This window comes from Limulus polyphemus, unplaced genomic scaffold (genome assembly GCF_000517525.1).
Source record: "Limulus polyphemus unplaced genomic scaffold, Limulus_polyphemus-2.1.2 Scaffold1389, whole genome shotgun sequence".
In the NCBI taxonomy this organism is placed as follows: domain Eukaryota; kingdom Metazoa; phylum Arthropoda; class Merostomata; order Xiphosura; family Limulidae; genus Limulus; species Limulus polyphemus.
Window position 1 is genome coordinate 242,805 of NW_013666999.1, and position 22,416 is coordinate 265,220.

The 22,416-nt window shown below is 30.6% G+C and overlaps 1 protein-coding gene and 1 pseudogene across 1 annotated transcript in view; one reads left to right on the forward strand and one right to left on the reverse strand.

Moving 5' to 3' along the window:
* Positions 1 to 2,003, forward strand: part of LOC106463379 (putative adenosylhomocysteinase 3) — a 103,089-nt gene extending 101,086 nt beyond the window's left edge. The window contains exon 13 of the mRNA XM_022390850.1: positions 682 to 2,003. Within this exon, the coding sequence (XP_022246558.1) occupies positions 682 to 786 (105 nt within the window). The 3' untranslated portion in view covers positions 787 to 2,003. The remainder of the gene's footprint in view (positions 1 to 681) is intronic.
* Positions 2,004 to 14,164: 12,161 nt separating this feature from the next.
* Positions 14,165 to 22,416, reverse strand: part of LOC106463380 — a 39,551-nt pseudogene continuing 31,299 nt past the window's right edge.

The window sequence follows — 22,416 nt, forward strand, 5'->3', positions numbered from 1 at the left end:
TATTATTATTATTCTGTAGCTTTTTCCCGTATCTATACGGGGTCGCTATTTTTTTGGTGTTGGCAGGGTTTTTACGGCCGGATGCCCTTCCTGACGCCAACCATCCCTAATTTAGCAGTGTAAGACTAGTGGGAAGGCAGCTAGTCATCACCACCCACCACCAACTCTTGGGCTACTCTTTTACCAAGGAATAGTGGGATTGACCGTCACATTATAATGCCCCCACGGCTAAAAGGGCGCGCATGTTTTGGTGGGACGCGAGCGTCCTACCCACCGGGCCATGCCAGGCCCTTTTATACTTATTATTATTTTTCTTTAAATGTTTTGTGGCAATTTCTGACCTGCTGTGAACTTTTTGAAAAGCTTTATGCTGTTTTTGACATAATTCTGTGTTCTTCGTAAAAATTCATTTGTTGATACTTTTTTGAACAAAAAGATTTTGTAATACAATAACTGTGCTAAAAGTCTAATCTAAATCTTATCATACATAATCAGAAAAAGATTGGGAAAAAATTAACAATAAAATTACATTAATAACTATTTAATTAAATATTAAACACTAAGGTAAATGTTTCAGTTTCGAAATTTGAATTTCAGATATATAACCTAATACAGTTTAAAGCTATTTTAATAATATGCTAGACTTTTTTTTTACTTATGACATTTATCTTTGCTTTGCAGCAAAGCCTCCGCACACCTAATTTGACATGGGAGAAAGTTCGTTCCCAAGTAGACCATGTCATCTGGCCTGATGGAAAAAGGATTGTTTTGATAGCCGAGGTTTAGTAACTTGTTTCTAAGTTCTGATAGACTTTTGGACTACTATATGAATGAACATTGTCTTCTAAAATAATTGATTCTCATTTTGATTCAGAGATTTGAATTTGCACGTGTTTGGTCAGTCGTTTTTAGTATGTGAACAGATCAAAATTTCTGTTTTGTTCTTTACATTTTCACAATTGAAGATGTAGTGATAGTGCACTTCTGGTTAAATGCTGGTTTTCTTAGTGTAACAGCAAGAGCATTCTAAGTTACAATTTTTCCTGGGAATGGTGGATGATGCAAAAAAAAACTGATAGTATGCACAACAAATTCATTTAGACGGTGGTATATTACAGGAGATATTTTAATGTTTATCACTGTCGAGTTGGTTAATGTATTTCTCCAGTTTTTAAATGTTTAAAGTTTACTGTTGAAGATGAACAGAATTACAAACTCCGGTTGTTAGATGTACATATCTTAAACAACCAGGGTATACTCACCACATCATAAATCCATGTTCACTGACTGTTATTCACATCTTGAAAGTTTCACTTTTTTGATCTTTAATTTAAAGAAAATCTAATTAAAACCCTGCTATACAGAAAATTTGAAATATCAGGAAATCAAAACGTTTTTTGAAGAAGAAATTGAGAATATTAATGTTTAGAAGAAATTGCTTTCTGTTATCTTTTCTGAATTAAATAATCCACACCAATACTCCATCAGTTGTTAGGTTTAATGTTCCAAAGAAAAAATCTTGCTTTTGTCATACACTTTATAGGCATTCTTTCATACATGATTAAAAATAAAATTATCAAACAGTCATATCCACAAGTTAATGTAAGAAATGTCTTTAAAACAGCCTAGATTTAAAGGTTTCTTCAACTTTTAAAAACAATAACATTTATTGCATACTTCACTTTAGGATATATGAGTTCACATGCCCGAAATACAACCAGGGATATATTAGATCAACCACTGGAATACTGTAATGTTAGAACCTACAAAACCATTAGTATTGCTAATCACTAAATAAATGTGATGAGGTGCTTATCTCCAGTTTTGTCCACATCATTATTCGTTCCCAGGAAGAATTCCGCCTCAGGATACTAGAATATCTTGCCATTAAACTAAGAAAACCAGAAGATGAGCGTACTACCAGTACATCTTCATTTGTGAGAATGTAAAGAAAAGAACATGAAGTTAAGTCATTGAATATAAGGTAGACTTAAGAACTATGTGAACAGAAGAAGATAAACATCACTCTTGTATCGTCCACTTGGGGCATTATATAATTCAATTAGGGCCAAGGCTTGTGAAGCTGCAGTGATTGACACCACAAATGAAGGAATACTGGAGCAGCTGAGATTGACGAGACGACCCTACATCATGCACATACGGACAAGCTGATTTATACTATCTACTAACTAACAAGTATATCAAGGAAAACACATGAATGCTATACATCAGACTCGTTTTGTTTTTTTTTATTCAAAGAAATGTTAAGCGCTCTTTCTTTACTTCCAAAGATTAGCAAGTTTTCATATTAACCATCATATACACAGTTCTTTCTTTTTTCTTGATATCTATAGGGTAAAAATCTGAATACACTTAACTTATAAAAAGAGCCTTTTGCAATGGAAAAACCACTGCAGGGATATTGTCAAGAAGCAAGAGATGGTGGCATGAACTGTAATTACACAGACAGACTCAAAGATCATTTTAAAATAACAAACTCACTCTCTGCAAATGCTTACACCTCAAGTCAGCAATACAATAATTGAAAAGGTTTAGCTAAAGAACTTAGGAAAGTTTAATTGATTGAAAATATAAAAAATCTTTACTGCACACATTGAAAAATATTTTTTAAAACTACATGTATTACTATTCTGTTGCTTAACACTACAACTCTTAAAGATATAATCAACAGATGTTTAAGAACTTCTTACCCATCTTCTTTGGGTTAGGCTGTCATATCTAAAGCACAATCTTCTTTGCTTGCTTTTCATAAACCATTTAGTATAAAAGGATATTGGTTCCCAGCACCTGTTTAAACAGTCCACTTGCATGGAAATCCATAGGTGTTGCTTCTGGCATCTTGACTGGAATGTCTCCATATGGAATAGCATGACTACCCATTTCGTTCTCAAGGTGCTTTGGGTATGCGATTGGTTGAATAAATATATCATGGAAGCAACTTGTGTATACATGACTTCCTTTTTTTCCAGATGGATATCTTTCTTGATTGTTTTACATACTGTTGCCTGGGGCTTGTGCATGGCTTTTGTCACAGACCTTTTTGTTTCTGGATTCTCACCTGTTATAAGATTTCTCATTTACTTATCACAGCCGGGGCACGAATTGTTGCAAGTCTCTTTCTGGATTGTCTTGGTACCCTAAGTTGATTCATATTCCTTTGTCCTCTAGTACTATTAAGCAAAAGGCATATCTCTATCATGCAGGTTCTTAAGCCTCAATCTGAACACATCTTTATGATTTAAGTATTTTGCATCACAAAGAGCTGTTACATATACTTCCCATTAGAAATAATTTTTTCATGGCATCACATTACCTACAAAACCCAAACAACAACAACAAAAATCATAAAGTTGACAGTTGATCGCTGACAGAAATGGTTTGCGTCATTGGTGCTATATATGTATCATTAATTTGGTTTCAAGAACAAAGGAATTTAATAAGTAATTTTAAAATTAAATTTAAGGATTGAAGAAGACTTTTAAAATCCTTTTAGATCAGAGTAAAACAGAAAAGTCAAAAGCTTTCATTTTTACTAAACTACACTTTCATGGTTACTGTTGCTGATGGAAACTTCTCTTCTAGATGAATATGTAGCCAGTCTTCATCTGCCAGTATTTGATGCTCACCTCACAGAGCTTACAGATGAACAAGCCAAGTACATGGGTCTCAACAAAGCTGGACCATTCAAACCAAACTATTACAGGTAGGTCCTGCAATGGAAGCTTAAAGATTTGTTAAGCAAATATCAGGCACTAGTATTACCTTATAGTGTAGTCTGTTTTGATTTGAGAAAACGTGTACTTATGGCAGAAAAATGGGCTGTGATATTTTAAGTGATTCGTGTAGATATTAGATCTCTGATATCTTCATTTGATCTGTCAGTTCTCAAATTCATTTATTTTTTCGATTTTAAGTTTTAGTTTGGTTAATGACATTTCAATGAAATTTTAAGGGTATAAATTTTGGTTGTGCTGATGACATCTTAACCAAAGTTCAAGGTATTATACGTTTTAGTTTTCCTAGTAACATATTGATGAGAATTTGGTACTCTTGAAATTAAAGGCAACGTTGAGAGAAAAGATTAGAGGTTTATCATGAGGAGAGCAAAAGATACGAGTTAATTGAAAAAGTTAGCTTACCCAAGATACTTAGGGTTAATAGGCTAATCACATTAAAGGTATACCTTGAAATTTGGTTAAGATGTCATCAGCACAACTGAAACTTATAACTTGGAATTTGATAGATATATCATTAAAATAACTAAGATTTATACCTTGAAATCTCATTGAGATATCATTAACCCAACTAAAACTTATTCCTTGAAATTTGGTTAGGATGTCATCAACACAACTGAAACTTATAACTTGGAATTTGATAGATATATCATTAAAATAACTAAGATTTATAGCTTGAAATCTCATTGAGATATCATTAACCCAACTGAAACTTATTCCTTGAAATTTGGTTAGGATGTCATCAACACAACTGAAACTTACAATTTGGAATTTAAAGTTGGATAATTGAATTTTACAGGTGTTTAATATTTAACAATTTTTTTCTCCAGGTATTAGCTAAATTGGAAGAAAAACAAGTTGTAGATACATCTGGAACTTGCCTATCCAGTTCAGTGCCCTCTTCTCCTATACGGGCCTGTCATTCCAGTCGTATTATAAGTGAAAATGCCAATATACTTTGTTTTATTTGGATTTTATGATCTATATTTTGTGTTTGTTAATGGTACTGCTTTGTTTTAAAAAGTGGTTTTAAAAGAACTAGCAGTTAACCAAAAATAAGAGGAAAGTTTAATAACAAAAGAAATGAATTATTTAATACAAATTTTAACATTTGTAACTCAGAATATTTTGAATATACAGAAAAAAACAGAACTGTTGTCATTATGTTTGTCTTAGTGAAAGGAAAATACACAGAATTACAGATAAGCAAATTTGAAGATATTGCTGTTATGCTGTAAAATATACAATATGTTATGAAAAATAAATGTTATATATATTCATGAATACATCGATATTTAGATTTGTTAGTTGTTACAGATAAATGTTTGTTTTTAAATAGCAGTTTCATATTATTAGAGTTCAGCTTACTCTGATGTAATTTTTAACCTCAACCATTTTAACCTTTGGATATCCGAATGTTTTATGAAATGAAATGATTAAAACTCTGCTGAATTATATTCTCCTGTGAGGTTAGGCTGAGAAGTAAAGACGTTGTTGGGTAGAAAATCTATTATCTCTTCAAGGTGTAATTTAGATTAGGACTAAGTTCCAATCAAAGAGAACTTGATCAGTTATGAATTAATGATATTATAAAAAACTTGATAACAAGATGATATAACTTATTCCTGACTAATTTTAAGAGGTTTAATTTTTATATTTGACCTAAATGAAGCTAGCATAGAATATATTTTTCCAATGATCTTAAGTATAAATATGTATTCATTGCCCAGTTAAGGTTATTATGTTCCAAACTTTACAGTTTTTATCTTTATGAAATTAGCCTTGAAAAAGCAGTGGAGAAAAATACTGATGTACAATTAACACCTTTCCCATGATTAGTTCTATCTGTTAAGTTTAAATGAATCATTTTAATGTAGAAGTTTTTATGGGCATTTAGATATATATGTGCCTTCGGCTGTTGGTTCCAGAATCCCTTTTATTTGAGGTTGTCTGTTGATACATGTTCTTTGTATAATATAGTTTAAACATTTAATAGCAGGTAAAGTTTATATACAAATATGTCAATCATTCATATTTTGGTGGAATCGTTCTAATTTTTGCAAACAACTTTAAGCCATTATGATCGTACACTTAAAGTTTTTGATATAACACAGCCCAGTAAATTTGTTAGGGGTATGAAAGGAAACAATGACTCTGTCGATTTCATAACTAGTTAAGAACATGTACTTTTGCAGTTGTACTCAAACCAGACTTGAACACTTTCATAACTGTGAATAAAATATTGGCCAATCAGAAATCATATTGATAATTAATCCATTCAAAAGTTGGGACAGCCATATTAAATCCAAGAATGTGTATTCCTGTTGATATGTAATATTTTGGTGTAATAAAGTTATATAAAGATATAAGTTCTATATCGGTAAATAGAATAGAATGTCCTAAGACTGCTATAAATTATCTGGCTTTTAAAGTAAGTTTTAAATTGATTCTGTTACTGTACTTAGTGTACAGGGATGTCAACCATTCATATTTTGGTGGAATCATTCTAATTTTTACCAACATCTTATGCTGTTATGATCATACTCTTCAAATTATTATATATATGTATATATATATATTTTTTTTGACAATGAAACTGTCAAGGTCATAAGCTAATCAAAAATATAAAATGAAAGATCATTGATAGTTAGTTCTTTCAAACATTGGGACAGACATATTAGTTTCATTGGAAAAGGAATGAAGCAAAAGCCATTTAGCCAGAAATGCACGAATAGAGTTTCATATTGGGATGGCCATCTCGCAACAAAAGAAATAGGCTATAACACTGTGGGTAAGTTAACCACTTAACCCTATAACCATAAAATTGGCCAACCTTTGAACTGTGAAACGATACTTACTATAAGTGAATTTACTGTGTATTTTCACGAATTTTTAGAAGATGTTAAATGTTTGTTGTATTTAGTATTTCTGAAGCTTTTACTGAGTCAGTCTAAAAGAAAAATGGCATGAATACTAGAAATATAAATACTTCTTTTCGTTTTACAATTGTCGCATTTCAGTTGTATAACCTCTAGAGCTTCCTAAATGAATATCAAAAGTTTTATATTTTACATCTTATTCTCTCTACCACTAATACTAACTGCAGAGAAATCATCATTTTATAGTGAAAAGAAACGTTTAATAATATAAAATAAATAATACCTTTTTTATTTCATTTGCGCTGACATCAGTATTAGTCAGAAAGTTTGAAGTTATGTACCTTAACATTTTCAATTGATAACATTTTTCACATGTTGTATTTTAATCTTATGGTTTGTTTGCTGTACTTTCTACTCACTGCAACAGTAATCTTCACATCAAATCACAGCAGGAGCCCGTTAGCTGTTTCCCCTAGAGCAACAATAAATCACACATAAATTAACTGTTATGTTTGACTCAGTACTGAAGCTTATGAAATTTTAAGAGTTTTATTTACTAAAGTTTTGTTAAGCTAAGCTTGGAGGTTTATAATTTTGTACAGTTTCGTTAGTTTTGTTAAAAGTATATATAATAATAAACGAAATACATGAAAAACAAAGATTTATAGTACTCACTGCATACTCAAGCCATTTGCACTCCAGTAAAAATCTTAGATGTTCTTCCCTAAGCTGCATTGAATCTTGCATACTTAGATGCTGAATAAAGTGCATGTTGCTTTGAAATACGTTGTTTATAACACAAAAGATATATCGGTAAAAAGAGTTGGATGTCCTAAGACTGCTATAAATTATCTGGCTTTTATAACACAAACGATATATCGGTAAATAGAATAGGATGTCCTAAGACTCCTATAAATTATCTGGCTTTTATAACACAAACGATATATCGGTAAATAGAATAGGATGTCCTAAGACTCCTATAAATTATCTGGCTTTTATAACACAAACGATATATCGGTAAATAGAATAGGATGTCCTAAAACTGCTATAAATTATCTGGCTTTTATAACACAAACGATATATCGGTAAATAGAGTAAGATGTCCTAAGACTGCTATAAATTATCTGGCTTTTATAACACAAACGATATATCGGTAAATAGAATAGGATGTCCTAAGACTGCTATAAATTATCTGGCTTTTATAACACAAACGATATATCGGTAAATAGAATAGGATGTCCTAAGACTGCTATAAATTATCTGGCTTTTAAAGTAAGTTTTAAATTGGTTCTGTTACTGTTTGGAGCAAATCTGATCAACACAAACCAAGTAGTTCTCCTTCAGTAATGGCTTACAGTGTCGAAACTGAACACTAACTCTCAAACTTTACATAAAGAAGGATCTTCTGTTTCTATTGGTTATAAAATATCCAGCAGCTGTGTGTTGTGATTAACAAATAATCTGAAAGTCGGAGGGGGGGGGGATTGGCAAGTTTGACAAGTTTATTGAAATCTTGGCAGTAAAACTTAGATGATGTAAAAATTTCAATTATAAACTGTTTTTATGCCAAGTTTATTGACAATAAAGTTGTATAATTAGACTTTAAATGCAACACTAAAAGATCATGACATGCACATTTTGACCCACCCGAAGCATAGTGCCTAGTGAAAGAATTAAATTAACCATAAAGTAAAAGGTGAAAATAAGAAAAATAAATAATTGCAATATAAGAAGAGATTATTTTATGATATGGAACTCGGGTATATCGAAACATGACCCTAAGGGCAAAATACCACAAAAGTCGGGAACACACACAAAAAAAGACCTACCATAGGAAAAGTGAGGTAAATTAATCATGGTATGCTAGAATATTCTACAGCTTCTCAGGATTTGAAATACATTGACTTAATCAAAAAAATTATTTGAACTATTTTACTCTGTATCATTCATGGCAGAAAAGTAACTGCAGAAATTAAATTATTCATATCTTCTTGTTCGTATCCTGATTCTCTTAGGCTGGTATTCATATTTTACATAATTAAGGTTGGCATCTCTGTATGTGCGTGAGTGATTCTAAAATAGCTTAGCATTTCTAGTTATGTTTTTTTTAATATTATACTGGAAAGTAATTTTGGAATGAAGAAATGTTTCATATACTTTTATTAACCATAATAGAAACTATTTTGACAAATGTAAAGTTCCCCTTATATCTTGTCCTGGTTACAGTTTGATCTGTTATCAAAACAACACATAATAGTTCTCCAAGAAATTCAGATTTTTTTTATAATTAATATTTATCATATTTAGCATCACTACAGTTCTGAGAATCAATCTACGTTAAAAACTTACTCCATCTAAGGACTGAAAAGAAATTTTTTTCTCTTGTAATGGAAATCTTGGAAGTGAAAAACAGATGTAGATAAATATTTATATTTGGATCCTAAAACATGAACAATGTAATATTTGGATTCAATTAATTATCTTTCTATTCAAACTAGCACACTTCAGCTATTTATAACAACTATTTTTACTAGTTTCTTTGTAGGCTGGAATCCCCTACTGCAAAAATTTCAAACTAATTACTTTAAATATTTGAATGTATCTTCAACAAAAACAAGTACTTGAGATTTAAAAATGAATAATTTTTGTAAATGTAAAATATTAATTTTGTGATGTGAATCATAAGACTTTAATACAAAACGAATATGATCTGTTACATTAAAGATCATTGTTATCTTATATCTTACATAAAACAGAGCCAAACAAAATGTTGCTTTGTGGATTAATTGTTTAACTATTATAAACAGTTTCTGTCATTCTTTCTGTATCTCAAAATGTTTTTCCCAGGAGAGCTATATATATATATACCCAATTCTAAACTTGATTTACTACCGAACACAGATGTATCTCAATACTGTTAAGTTTGATTAAGTTGGAGTTTTCATAAAAAATCGTAAATTGCAGAGATTTTGATGATGTTAACTTTTTGTTTGTTTTTAATGAAGTGTAACACCTTTAAGGGCCTTGTTCAAGGCTGATGAAAATATTATGGTGATGGTCTCTTGCAGTTTATTGCATCCTTTGGATATTGAAAAAGTTATTGAATCGTTAAATTAGTTCAGGAATCTGCAACTTTAAAACTTAGAGCAAACAGTCAATAATCATTTGAATAATTTCTGTAAATATCAATCAAAATAATTTAAAAAAATTTTGTACAGAAAAATAAAAATTAGGTTTGGTTCTGGTTTAAAATATATTCAGACTTTAAAAAAAGAAAAAACACCAGAGAAAAATTGGTTCTTTATTTCATATTAAGTATAAGCAGCTGTTAATCATTTAAACCTCACGCTTCTCAGGGTTAAAGCTACATGATGAAAGAAGACTTGTTACAAACAATAACTTGTTAATTTAGAATAAAAATGATGGTTCAGAAAGTCCATTGCTGTAAGAATGGATATTACCAGACATTTTTATACATAGTTTACATTTGTAAATACCATTTGCTAAATGAGAATTAGTTGGCAATTTCATAATTTTTTAAAAGTATATTGTGAAGATTTTCAATTTAATAAATGCTATTCATTAAGACTTAACAAACACTGCTATTGAATAGAGGCTTTAATCATTTGCTTTTATTTTACTGTTATTATTGAACTATATAGGTTGGATCATATGCAGATTTCCATCCCAGTTTTTTGGGCCTGGCATAGCCTAGCGCTGGGCTGCAGATCTGGAGGTCCCTTGTTTGGACTGTGATATGATGGTTAATATGCCCTGTACTTTCAGCTGTTGAAACAGTCAATCCAATAATTTATTTAACATTAGCTGCATAATAGGCAGCAGATGCTGCTAACCAATTGGTCTCCCTCTGGTCAACAGTTTTAAATTAGCAATAGGTTATGCCTAACCGGTAAGGCTTTCAGACCTGACCATTTAGACCTTGTGAAACATAAGTTGCCATTCAGGTTGAAAATAGTAATACCAACCCTTTTTTCATCAAGACAAAAAAATACATTGCTCTGCTTTTGGTAGAAATCCTTTTTCTTAACTAGGTATACCAATTTTGTAAGTTAACTTATGATAAAAAAATTAATATAACTACATATATGTTCTAGATTTTCTTTTTAAATCTCATTAAATAAAAAAAATCCACATACAGTTTTTATGTATATTTACATTTATACTCGTGATATGCGAGATCTTTATGTTAACTGTTACAGATGAAGACAAAGTATCACCTCTTAATTTTTTTTTAATAAGAACGAAACTTAGATGTAAAGGTTTTCTTTTTACAATATCTACTTTTTTTTCATCACTTTTATTTTGGAAGCCCTGCATATGCTTATCTACACCCAGAACCAATACAGATTGATGAGACAGTTCAGTATACTTGTTTCTGCACAAATTTGCATCAGCTAGTTGTTTTTATCATTCACTACTGCATAGATCTGGTTTTATAATAATAGGTCAGATTTTTGCTAAGTTGAATGATTGTTTAGTTTTTATAATCTTCCTGAAGTCGCTTCTAACCTTTGTGTACAAGTTGTTGGCTTTATGATGTTATTCTTGTCATTTCTGAACTTGTTACATAGTAGATTAGTTTTATGTGGACTTACCACATCACCTCCATTGATAGTACACAATTTAGATACAAAGAGAACATTAAATAGATCGCTTTAATTTATTATTCATAAGTACTTTTGGTGACCTTAACCACGTTTTATTTTTTATTATTTGAAATAAAATGCACAGTCACATTCATTTTTGTAACTCTGAAATCACTAAGATTCCGTATAGCTTGTCTTTACTAGTATAAATCAATTTCAGTTGTATTTTCATGAATCCAAGTTCTTCCATAATGTAAAATGTTTATTTTGTATTTGATAGACAACTATAAGTTTTCATTAATTGTTATAGTAGTATGATCAGGAATTTCTCTTTAAACTCAGGATGTGCTTTAGTGTGAAGTCAATTCTTGCAGAAATTTTAATTACTAGGATAAACATATTATATTTTATCCAAGTTCTTTAAAATAGATTAGTGTTTTTAAGTTTGGAAAAACAAAATACATATTTCAAGGAAATTTTAGTATTGTGATAAGAACAAAAGTAGAAAGTAAAAGTTAATTAACTTGTGAAAAAAATGTAAAGACTTAAGACTAAAATCTCAGTGTCCTTAGTTTACTCTGTGATTATCAAAGGCTTAAGAGAAATATGTTAAAAAGCATGTGTTGTTACTGGACAAATAATGATAGTTTTAGTTTATAAAAGCAAGTATTTTTTTTATCATATAATTAATACTGGTAAACAAGAAACTGTTGAAAATAGTATTGTATCTAAAGTTAAATAAAAATTATCAACCTGATGCAGATTTTATTTTGTGTGATACTATTGAATAGAACTGGAAGTCATACATGCACTGTTTACTCGGTGTGCCCTCTAGAGTTACCACAGTTTTTTTATAATAATAATAATAATAAAAAAATGGACAATGGGTTATAAAAGAACATGAAAGAAGAAAATATTTTATGGTGGCAACATAAATTTCCTATCATAATTATAAATATATTTTTTTAATTTATGCAGTAACGTTCTTACTCTCTTTTTTTTTTACATATATATATATACAATATAACTTTTTAACTGCATGACAGAAAGAGTGACTGTGTACATACACATTTAGATACCTTGGAAATAGTTGCTTTTCAGCAGTAGTACCAGTTTGGTACTTGAGTTTTAATGTGTGAGTAAGTAGTCATCTACTAATAACAGTTCTGAATATTTACTTACTTCCATCTAAGTCCCCTGATAGGATAGCAGCAAGTCTACAGACTTACAACACTAAAATCTGGGGTTTGATTCCCCACAGTGGACACAGGAGGTAGCTCAATGTGACTTTGCTCTAAAACAAACTCCCCTATAAATATGTTGCCCAAGAAATTTTGTAATGATCAAATATATGAATTTTTTAACACATTTTAAACAAGATTTTCCTTTTTATATTTGCATGATATATTATACATGTTTAATGTGAGATTAAAATGTTTGTTTGATTTACAGTATATAGTTAAATTTTTGTAGGCACTTTTACAGTTTAATATATAAAGCGGCATGTTGTAAGTCATAACCTATCAAAATTTCATAGTTTTAACAAGTGTTTAAAGATCAGGCTTGTGTAGGTGCGGCTTAGCCTAGCTTCCATTTTTAAGGTCTCCTGTGATATGACCTCTAGTACTAGTAAGGGCTGGTTATCTGTAGTAGGTAAAACATGATGTACACATCACATAGTTCACTGGAAATATTGCATGCTTTGTTAAGTACATCATAAAACTGTTTTGTTTTATAATGCATATGTATTTGATATTCAAAGTTACGACTACCAAATGAATAAAATCCAATTACCTAAACTGCAATTAAGAGCTTGGTAGCACTTTCCCGATTCTTTAATTTTGGCTCCTTTTGAAGAAGTAGAAGAGTCTCCTTTACTAATTACTTTGAACATATGGGGATGAGACCACTAAGTGAATGTGAAGTTTCTGAGAATGAGACCACATTAAGGGGGGGAGGATGTTCTTCTCATTTTTCAAAGCACTACTGAACTTTTACTCACAGTTTATTTTTCATGCTCTTCTATTCAACTTTGACTTTACGAAATGAATGTTTGCTTTTGAGAAAAAGTAAAACTAATGAATGGCAATGCTAAGGGTTTTGAAATTTATCACAGACTTTGTATGTATAATGAGGATAATGATTAGACGTAGAATGGAAAATTTACCTCACAAAAAAGGATTATAGGCAACTGACATTACGTATACACATAATATCCTCAAAATATATTACTTTGTCTTTAATTATAATGAGAAAATCATACAAATTTTAAGTTGACTTGGATGTTGGTCAGCAAGAGAGACTATACTTACTAGGAGATAACACTGCTACGTTGTTCTATACAGTCAGAAAAAAATTGTGATATGACCTTTTTACAGATTTTCATCACTAAAAATCTTTGTTTTTATTTCCGCACTTAACAGGTTAATCTTGTATGACTCAATTAATATTTGGATGAGGAATAAAGGTTTTCACTACTGTATAATTACACTGTTTCACGTGACTGCTCTAAATTTATTATTTGTTCAAAAAAGAGGCTTAGTTTTATCTAAGAGTATAAGATGCATTTATCTGTAAGAATGAGGTCATGCTTTCTTACTGACTACATTTACTAAAGAAAATTATTTCTTTAAGGTATCAATGTTAATAAATAACTGAAAATAAATAAATTACTAACAAAATTTAAGCATCTTTGTCACTTTTTACACTAATGTATAGGATTAGAAAGATAGCCACAGAAGGAAATACAGGAGCAACATGTGAACAGTACTGCAGGGTGTATGCAACATAGCAAAGGATGATGTGAGCAACATATGAATAGTATAAGATATTGTTTCCACCATGGTGTGTAACTAGACTCGTTACGATGTCATTCATGACTTACAAATATACTGGGGTTTGGCACCCTGAATTTCAAACAAGGTAAAGGCTTGAATAATATAGAATTTTATTACTATTCTGTAAAAAAGAAGTCTTCCACACAAAATAAACAACACTATGCTTAGCGTACTTCCACCAAAAAATTACAAAAAATATACATATCCACTATATCTGCTGTTAACCATTGACTAGAGCTCAAAGGTCAGCTGAGTTTAATCATTGTTGAAACAGTAGTATTCAAGTATTTAATACTGTTCAATCCTAAAATTTAATGGTCCTGAAATCTGTTTGTAACAACAACCAATAAAAAAAAACTAATTCACTTGCATATCTCTTAAAGGAAAAGTGAGTTGAACAACTTACAACCACTTAAACATTTTTTTTGTGTGTAAGGACAGTCAGTTTAGTTATTTAACAAAAATGCTTTTTCTGATGTAGCAGTCAATCAAGTTGTGACCTTTTATAGGTAAACTTCACTAATGCATTGTACACTCTACAATATGAAATAATGTAATAAAAATACACACACCATGTAAATACATAACGTTAAAAATCTGTAGCCGAATAACTGAAATGGACCCTAGGGTTAAGATGCTAATATGTTCATGTAGTGGAATATGAATATTACAACACAAAAATGGATTCTGTCAAGATGCGATTTAGTATTCCATATACCACATACTATATGCGGAAAGAGCAAGTGGATTACATTAAAATCTAGCTTTGTTCCGAACAGAGATTGTATACAAGCATGAAATACCTCAGTGATAACCTATTACTATTGTATGTTCTCCATTGATACAAAAACTAATATAATTTACCTTACCGAATCTCTACTTTCCCAACACCTATACCTTGCTTTTATTTATACTTGTAAATTCACAGCATTTCTCAAGTCTATGTATATTTGATGCCATTAAAGTTTGTTCAAAACTCTCAAACAAATTAAATGATAAATAATTTAGTTATAAATTACAAGATTAGATAATGTTTGTGTCATCAAAAAAATATTTAGTGTAATACCAATATACGACTTTCAGTAAATATCACTGAGTCTTTGTGTGTGTGTATTGGTATGACACATGCATATTGAGAATGTTTTTAACAGAATTGTCTTTATTTCATAATTACAATATGTGTGTGTTATTAATTATATTAGAATACCATATGTGTGATGGTAATGTCCTTGTTTTATTACACCTCCTACAAGTTTTTGGTTATAGATATTCCATTATAAGTGCTAATATATGGTCCTTTTTACCAACTCTAAACATCACTTTTATATTTGATAATACACTATTTTCTTTACTTGTAAAGGGTATCACTTAAATCTTATGAATCTAAATAACAATCACAGAAGGATATATGTGCCAAACATAGTAAAATGTGCTGTTGTCGCAATCCATAAATAATTTTTTTATAATTATTTACATCAAAAAATTACTTCAAGATATTTACATATGTATAGTAAAGAAAATATGCTAAATAATCAACATATTGTAACACTACTTCTGTTGCAGATGTTATACAATATACTGTCAAAAGGATCTATGTGTGAATAATATCACAAACGTGAACAGAATAATGAAACAAAAATCATGATCTATGGATTTTTCAAATCAGTATTGATAAAAAAAAAAAGAATTAAATTTTTAAAATTATAATGAAATTTGTTTGCAGCTACATTACTAATGTAAATACTAAAGATTTTAGGAAATCAGACTTAAATTTTTTTGGCAACTGTTGAAATGAAGGCACCCTAATCACCCATTTTCTTAACTGAAGGCATGCAGTTTCAGTTGACATATCAATCATGGATCACAGTCAGTAGTTTCAAAATGATGTTTGTCTGTATTCTCTCTCTGGAATTTGTTGTACGGTTTCTGGAGAAGGTACTGGTTTTTGAGGTTTTTTCATAACAGGTGGTTTGATTTTGGAACTAGTGGTGGCTTTAAATGTTGAAACTCCTCCACTAGTCAGAGATCTAAGATCAGAAACTTCTTCATCACTGTTGCTGCTTGATTTTGGTTCTAGAATGTGTCTTGGAAATCCTGGTGTGATGTCTACAGTTTCAACCTTCATCTTCTTCCTATGCATCACAGGTTTGCGGGGGACTTCTGGGGGAATCTTGCTTATTTCAGTCTGGGAAGCAACTTGCCGTTTGCTAGGTGTTCCTGAGAAGGAAGATTGTTTGATCTGAGCAATAACAGGTTTCTTTGGAAGCCTTGGAGAGGCTGAAAGAAGAGGAGAGGAAGAAGACATCAAATCTACATTAGTACTGGCACTACGTTTTACTGTTGGAAATGTCTGGGTCTGAGCATCAGTGGAAGGAGGATGAACAGAACCAGCACTTCTTGAAATTGTACCTTTTTTCATTGTACACTGATTAGACTTTGCAAAATGTTCTGCTGTTGTCATCTCTTGACTTTCTGAGAATTTAAAATCAGAGGGAGACAAAATTCTGATATTTTCAACAACCATCTTTTCTAGAGCTTCCTTTGGGGTTTTAGATATAGAAGTTGGACTCGAGGTGTTCACTGGCAGATCCATCACCAAATCTGGGGTATCTTTACATGAAGAACGAGGGATTTTATCCTCCTGAGCAAATGATTTGAATGTTTTTTCTTTTTCTAATGAATCTATGTTGTAAAAAACTGAAGCCAAAGCCTTGTCTAGATCTTTGGCTAATTCACTGTCTGACATTTCATCTTGCAAGTCATATGACGATAAGTCTTTTACCTGTGGCACATTTTCACTGGTGGTGCAGGAATGCACAAGTTTGTTTCTTTCAAACTCAATAGGAGAGACCTGAATGTTGTTAACGTACATCTTTCTTGGCTCCCAAAGCTGGAATGTGTTGTTGCAATGCTCTGTCCAGAACTTGTTGAGGCCACTGTTAGCTGAGTATCTGTAGATCTTAGTGAACTATAAAGTGGACTAATAGCTTTTTCTTCTGGGATCCTTTGATCAACACTAGGTTTAGGACTTGCACTAAATCCTGAACTAGAATCAGTGCTACTATGGCGCTTCTCACTTCCATCTTGGCTGAATCTATCCTTATCCTCATCTCTAAAAAAATATTTAAAAAAAGTATATATATATAGTTTTTCATTGGTAGTACAATGTTTTCATTTGTTGCTGTGCAACAAAGTGAATAATGCTAAAAGAATACTACATAAAACATCCATTTATTTAAGAAAATATTTCACAAAATATAGAATAATCTGTTCACATTGTAATGTAACTTTGCCTTAAGATTCTATAACTCAAAATAACTGTGTAACATTACTTGTGCAAATATTAAAAATATAAAATGCATATCTTATAAGAGTTTCATGGATACTTTGCCAATAACTCACTTTTACGTTTTCAGACTTTTATGTAAGCCTAACATAAGATTAATTACATAAAATTTGTCTGTCTGGTTTTTAAGAGCAAACATAACAAAAGAGTTCCAGGCAAACTGCTATTCAAATTTATTATATCAAGCTCGAGAAAATGAGAGAAATCATGTGTAGAATTATCAATCTAAAAGTCTGTTAACTTTGATAATGATGAGCCTCTAGAGCAATGCAGATTCATGATATTTTGTGAATGCCATATGACTAAATCAGTTTTATAAAAAAAAAATGTGATCATAGAGGCTTATGAATTTAACAACAGTGAATAGCAGCTGCATGAAAGTACTAAATTAAAATACATAATTGTAACATACTAAAAAACAATTACTTCTGGTTTAAATGCTATGAACTGTTGCACAAATAGGGACATTTCCAGTCGGATGATCCGTTTACTCCACGATAAAAGTTCTTTATGCATTAATTTAAGGAATAAAGTAAATTTTCTAGATAATATTAATGAACTTAAGAAATCAAATAGTGAATCAACAGGTAGATAAATAACAGTGCAAAAACCCGAGTACATTTTCGATGTTGGCCTTCCTTTTTTCAAGGCAAATTTGTGTTTTCATTCCATAAGGAAATCTACTTTTTGAAAAAGTTCAGGTTATCATGTTTCTTATATTTTTCACTTAGTAATGTTCTCACTTGCTCGCTTAGAAACTTCTGTAGCATCACACATTAATCCAAACAGCAATATGTGTTTTTCTGCCTAAATATAGCATCATGTTGCTCCACGTTACGTTGCAGAAAACAGTTACAATAGTAATGGTTAAAGGCTAACTAACACCAGTGTAACTGTCTATTAGGCTTAACTTACTGATATGAAGAGTACAAACCTAATTTTTATGAGGATGTATTTATCAGGGATCAAGCCCTCTTGTCCATTAAAACTTCCTTTCCACCAATCATTAGAAACTTGTTCATACAGCAGCAATGTGTCTCCCCGTTTGAAGGACAGTTCTCGATCGGAACGTGCGGTGAAACTGTGCTGAGCCAAGCCTTCCAAGATGTCAGTTTCTATATGAAAGAAAAATAAATATAAACCTTTAAAAATCTTGCATAGTTTTATCATCTTTGTAGATTATAAGGTAAAAATAAAATCAATATTAAACAACAATTTTATATTAAATCAACTCAGTAGCTAAATGTAAGAGATTACAGAACATATTGATATAGTAGGTAAATAAATTTCATGTCTAATAACTTGAGACACTGGAATATTTTTAAATTAAATAATAATGTATATCTGTGTATTTGTATGAATTATATCATTATTCATTGAAAGTGATTAACTGAAAAATGCCATTCTAGTACATATTATAATGGCCTAAATATACAAGTTAAAGTCAAAATATGCTTTCATAATGATATGATCATTCATGCTGAACATATGTAAAATATCCCATAATAGTAGATGATCTTTTCTATGAACATATTCAAGTTATGTTGTATCTAAAATATTCTGTTATATGAAAAAAAAAGTAGTATTTTTAACCAATTCTTCTTCTAACATCCTAACTTTTGTCTGTCACAAGTCACTAACCATAAGAGCTTCGTTTTTATACCAGAACACATCAACTACACAGAACCTGTATTTAAAACTGATAGTTCAATAAAGATATAAACCACATAAGCTTTTTTCTCCTGAACTAAATGTTTGTTGTTTTATAAAGGTATCTTTTACTAAAAAGGAAATATTTTTGTTTTACAACCACAATGATTTTATAAATACTGTGAAAGGTTTCAAGAATGACAAGTTACTTTCTTATAACAGTAAAATAGATATCAATGAACTTACTTCCAAAGACTGTTAGAGCTATTTCCTTCTCCTTAAACACAACATCTGCAAAAAAGTTGAAAAATTTAAGACAGATTAGTATAGCATTCAAATTACAGTTACAAACAAGATCTTGGTCAGATATGAAGATAATTAATATTTACCTCTGTAAAGAGTTATCTACAGATACTCTATTTAATTTCATTTGTGTACTTTTGTCACCATGTCGAAGTAGTTTTGTAACATTTCTGTAAAAACTAGTACTATCATAACACACAAGTCATGCATTTTAAGTAAGAAAGAATTAAAAACATGGTTAAATTTATTGCACAAACATTACACGTATGAAAGAAAAACATTCAGAACATTAATGTATACTTTTGCAATGTTAAAATAAATGGAACTTATTATACAAAAGGAAAAATAAAACAATTAGAACTTGAACTTTCAAAATGTGTACAACAATATGCTATGAATAGGTTTCCGATACAACATAACATCAAACCATCATAAATTAAACCTGCTATATTACCAACTACATAAAAAAAAAACAATCTGAGTTGTTCTATTAAACAAGTAGTTTATAAAAAATGTTTTAATCACCATCTTCAGGTGGAGCTGTATCAGCTTCTGAGTCGTCCAAATGAACGGTTCCTTGGTCAGGTGGAGATTCCCCTACATCACTAAAATAATATGAAGAATTTTAATTCATAACAATGTTATTAACATGGCATTTTACATGACAAACTGGTGGTAATTTACCTCATGCAGTATTTTAAAATTTCTTCTAAACCTTTAATGAAACAATTACTGTTTCAGTCTTATACCTTTTCTTTAATTAGATCCAGTCTTACCCTAAAGCAAAGTAACTTAATTTTGTTATTATTTTCTGTTTACTTTAAGTGTCAAGAAAGTTTTATTGTTGGTACAAAGATTTAAGAATTGTATTAGTTGACTTTCTCTAGTATGGAATGTTAATCATTAGCATTGAAAGTAACTCATAATGAACACATTAGTTTTTGCAATTCAGATCCACTTAGAACCTGAAAGTTAGGTTGTGATATATCTAAAGTCATGATGGCGATGCTTTAAAGACTTTCTCTTTTGTTTTGGCTCGGTAATTTAAGATGATGTAAAACCATATTTATTTTAGCAGCATAGATAAAAAGTGGAACTATGGAAATTGTTAACTTATAGTTTTCAGTCAATTTCTGTGATGTGTTGCTAGTAATAAAGCCTGTTCTCTAATTAAAATATTCGGTGATTATGAATTTTTAGGTGAAAACTGATTAAGCTCAACAGGCTTTTACTGAAAACTATATTTTACTTGGCAATCATGATCTACAATGGCCCATCAGCAATGTTTCCATGAGATCGGGTTTCTTTGGATAACAGCCATTTCAATGTTGTCTGGCTCCTCTTGTGAAACTATCCCTATACCAACTAATATCTTAGGAATACAATTTTAAACCACGTGCTTAAATAGACTAATGGTGCAAGAGGTCTTTTGGAACTTATACTGGAGGACTTGGTAGATATGTGATTAAAATGGATTGCTAAAATTTCACTTTCCTCACTCTCATGAAACCAAGCAGCCACGGGTTTTAACTCATTGTTAACAATATCTGGATGTATGCCCGGTTTCATCACAACGGTTATAAGGTTCTTTTTCATAACTGTGGCTTTCACTTTGCAAATGGTGGTCCTGATTGGTTTTAGGGTGTGTTTTTGATACAATTGCTGTGCAAATGTTTCCACTTTGATAGAAAACACTTAATATTCTTTCCTTCAGTATGTTGTGTTTTTTAGCTATACATCATCTAGCCATCTTGTTGTATGACCGTTTTATATACCACATGTCCCTCCAGCCACAGATCAGGTTTTGAAATCATTTTACAAGATGCCTATCTATCGCACTGCCATATTTGTAGAACTATCCCAAAATAAACAGAGAAATGGTAGTTTATTTACCTACTCTGTAGATTACCTCTGTACATTATGGTAAATTATTTACACTACATTTATTATATCCATTTAATTAGATCTACTTAATTGGTTTTATAATGCTTTTTTTATTCTGAAATAGTTTTAATTACAATGTTTACTCTGAAGTTATTAATAAACTATTCTAACCTTGCATTTCTTAAGAAAGACTTTAGTTCTAAATACTCACACATCATCAGGTACATTTGTACTAATATACTTTTCATAGATAATCCCTCCATTATTTGGAAAAATTTCTTCTTGATAAATGATGATGTTCTTAATCAGTTCATTAACCACCAGACTTTGATACTGGACTTGATCCTTATCCTCGGGGATAGGTAAAAGTGATGGACCAAAGCAGATAGCCAGATTATACGGATCCATCATATTCTCATCGCTGAATTCTGACAGGCTAAATTATATAGAGTTCATATTTATTATTGTAACATGTTCCCGTTTTTCAAAGAAAAAGTAACAAAATTTAACAAAGAATCATAGCTGATCATACAAACTCGAAGTCACCATAAAATATGACATTACCGAATCTATGATTTGATTTATTTGAAAATACATTTTTTGAAGTATGCTTCTTAAAGTATTGATAAAAATAAAAGTGAATGAAATTTAAGGTTTTCACATTAATGTTTTCATGAAACGTTGCAAATGAAAAGTGTTATTTTTAGCTCAAATGTTATACTTATATTCAATATTAACCATAATTAACCATTAATCATAAGAATTTCACTTTGGAACATAACAAAATTAATAATCAATATTAAACAGGTATCTTAACTGTATCAACCAATCAGGGGTGCTGTCTGTATTTAAGCCGCTAGTAACTGCTATTTTCATCCATTGTTACTGTACAACTTTCCAAAATTTCCTTACGTTAGTTAATTTTTTTTGCTACATTAATTTTTTAATGTTGCCACAAATTTTCAAGTGGAATCCTGGGATAACAATTATATAACTTTTTGATATTTTTCTTCTTCTACAAATATTTCCTATTCAGCAGGGTAGTAAGGTGTTGTGATTACAAGTTTTAGGATCCCACTAACCAATATACAGTGACATTAAAAGATTTTGTTTGTTTGTTTTGAATTTCGCGCAAAGCTACACAAGGGCTATCTG